We start from the raw sequence: 1,297 nt of genomic DNA on the forward strand, positions 1-1,297 counted from the left end.
CGTTGCGCGAGCCGACCCCCGAGATGCAGGCGCAGCTCAAGTACTACTCGCCCGCCGCGCACGCCGCGGTCGCTCTGGCTCCGCGCGGGTCGCACGCCCGCCGCAGGCCTGACCGCCGCCGCGGCTGTCTCTAGGCCTTCATCCTGCCGCGCTTCGCCGAGGAGACGGCGCGCCTCGGCTTAGCACTGCGGACCCTCCCCGGTTACACCCTCCGACGCCCGTGCCGTACCGATGCCGCAGGTTGCCGCGGTGCGCAAGCCGCCGATGCCTTACGCGTGCACTTCTGGCGCGCCGCCGCTCCTCACTCGCTCCAGCCTCGCGCTGGCCGCTGTCGGGGTCCTTGTGGGCGCTGTCGCCGCGACGGCGCTGGGGAGGCGCTAGGGCGACAGCATTCGTTGCCGCGCTGAGCGCGATGCGCACGCACATGAGTCGCCCGTCGCGCGCGTGTTGTGGGGATCCAACGCGCTATTATAGAGGGGGCCGGGGGGCTGTGAAATGTGCACCGCGCCATGCCCCCGCGCATCAAACCCGAACGACACATCTCGGCAGACTTTTGTTTTCGTTTTGTCAAATGTGCGCGGCGTGTTGTCTCTTTCCAAAACTTTTATATAGGAGGGAGCGAGGCGGGCTGCAGAAGCCAGAACCACGGCGCACGGGCTGTGGAGGATTACTGCCCGCGCAGCTCTCACGGGGCCCCGTGAACAAGATAGTCCACCACACACAGCGGATACAATGGCAGCTGACGGAGTTTTCGAGTGTAGAGAAGCGGCAGAGCGCTGCAAACCCTTCTCCACCAGAGGAAGAGTTTGCCTCTTTTACGTTACTAGTACGACTTACTTATGATAGAAGCCGACGCAAACTCGCCGCGTGCCGCGACAGATTCGTGGACATATTTTTGCTTTCGGCCTTTCGGTTTCGCTCGAGCCCCGTGAGCCGTGTTTTTCTCGGCGTAGTCTCGGGTAGTCTCGGGTGTAGTCTCGGGTGTAATCTCGGGTAATCTCGGGTAACCTCACGTACTGGTCGCGCGAGGCGTATGTCAACGTGCCGCTGGTGACGACGGCGCGCGCGGCGCTGTGCAAGCAGATGGGCGCGCTCTTCCTGACGCAGTGGCGCGCCCACCGGCATGTGTGCGAGAACTTCTCGCCGTGGCGCAACGCCACCGAGTGCACGGGGATGCGCTTCTACCACTGGGGCGCGCTGGCCGGCTTCATCGGGCTGCTCGACGCAGGCTTCTACCAGAGGCCGCGGCAAGCGGCTGCTGACTTCACGATCACGTAGCGCGCGCGTTTTCTTTTGC

General features: G+C 64.5%; 1 protein-coding gene across 1 annotated transcript; it reads left to right on the forward strand.

The window, feature by feature from the left end:
* Positions 1-240: 240 nt before the first annotated feature.
* On the forward strand, positions 241-1,278 carry EMIHUDRAFT_124884 (hypothetical protein; the record flags this gene model as incomplete). Its single annotated transcript, XM_005762041.1, has 2 exons — positions 241-336; positions 1,030-1,278. Coding segments are annotated over 2 exons (345 nt in total), but the record flags the coding sequence as incomplete, so codon positions are not given.
* Between the last annotated feature and the right edge of the window lie 19 nt (positions 1,279-1,297).

Source organism: Emiliania huxleyi (genome assembly GCF_000372725.1).
Source record: "Emiliania huxleyi CCMP1516 unplaced genomic scaffold EMIHUscaffold_6997, whole genome shotgun sequence".
In the NCBI taxonomy this organism is placed as follows: domain Eukaryota; phylum Haptophyta; order Isochrysidales; family Noelaerhabdaceae; genus Emiliania; species Emiliania huxleyi.